The sequence below is a fragment of the Histomonas meleagridis genome (genome assembly GCF_020186115.1).
Source record: "Histomonas meleagridis strain 2922-C6/04-10x chromosome Unknown contig_176, whole genome shotgun sequence".
Classification (NCBI taxonomy): domain Eukaryota; phylum Parabasalia; order Tritrichomonadida; family Dientamoebidae; genus Histomonas; species Histomonas meleagridis.
This window is the reverse complement of record NW_027150793.1, coordinates 1,613-2,712: the sequence shown is the minus strand read 5'-3', so window position 1 is coordinate 2,712 and position 1,100 is coordinate 1,613. Positions and strand designations below refer to the sequence as shown.

General features: G+C 29.2%; 1 protein-coding gene across 1 annotated transcript; it reads left to right on the top strand.

The window, feature by feature from the left end:
* Positions 1 to 389: 389 nt before the first annotated feature.
* GO595_002339 (uncharacterized protein) lies at positions 390 to 704 on the top strand (the record flags this gene model as incomplete). Its single annotated transcript, XM_067915238.1, has 1 exon — positions 390 to 704. The coding sequence occupies one exon, from the start codon at positions 390 to 392 to the stop codon at positions 702 to 704; it is 315 nt and encodes a 104-aa protein (XP_067777494.1).
* Between the last annotated feature and the right edge of the window lie 396 nt (positions 705 to 1,100).

The following is a 1,100-nucleotide window of genomic DNA, read 5'->3' as shown; positions in this document are numbered from 1 at the left end:
TTAACGACAACAACGAAGAAGAAGATATTTACGAAATATATACTAATATTGATCAAGATTTAACTGTTAACGGCAATATAACAACAAATAGTATTAATAATATATCTGTTAACGATTTTTCATTAAATAATCATACTCATTACAATACTACAGGTATATATTATAACGAAGAATTATTAGAAAATATTGAGGAAGAAGAGGATATTTATGAAAAATATACATTAATTAATCAGGATCTTATCGTTAACGGTAAAATTAATGAAATTGATACTAATAATATAGCACTTATTGAAGACGGTATTTTAACTATTTCTGATGTAATATTATTTGAAAACGGCGTTAATATATCAACTTATGATAATATCAATTTTCCAAACGGTAATAGTATTATGTTAGCAGACAGTGGTCATACTTATGGAATAGTTAATGTCGATGGAGTATTAACATCAGAATATTATTTAACAAAACAAATGATTATAGATGATGATGAGATACAAGAATTACTGACAGGTGCTCCTGGAGAAGACGGAGAAGGATATAAAAAGAATTGGTTAGAATACTTATTAGATGCCTTTTCTTTTGCTATGTCATTAGCTGAATTTGCTGAACTGGCAAGTAAAGTATATAACAGTATTAAAACACACACACACCTTGCGCTATTGAAGCTTCGCGTGATACGCTCGCTTCAACCCGCGCTACATTAATGGAGAGGAATGAACGGTTTCAACACGGTTGACTCTAAGTTTACGGCTGAATATTCATGTTGTAGATTAATTTTTAAAATGTGCGAAAAATAAACTTAGTTTTTAATAAATTGATTTGTTTATTCATATAAAAATGGTACCAATATATTTAGATGAATTGCCAGAGTCAACAATTGAAATTACAAGAATCAAAGGTTTCGAAGTAATGCCTGGAAAGTACTTTTATGATTATAAAAATTATTTATTGATTCGTAAATGTAATTTGGATTTTGATCCAAAACCATTTGCAATTATTCAAGGTCCACAATTTCAGCCAGTTTTGAAAAGTAGAGATAAGCCGTCGAAGCGTTTCAACTTACTTGGAATTTTGAATATTTTGGCAAGAAGTTACGAAGC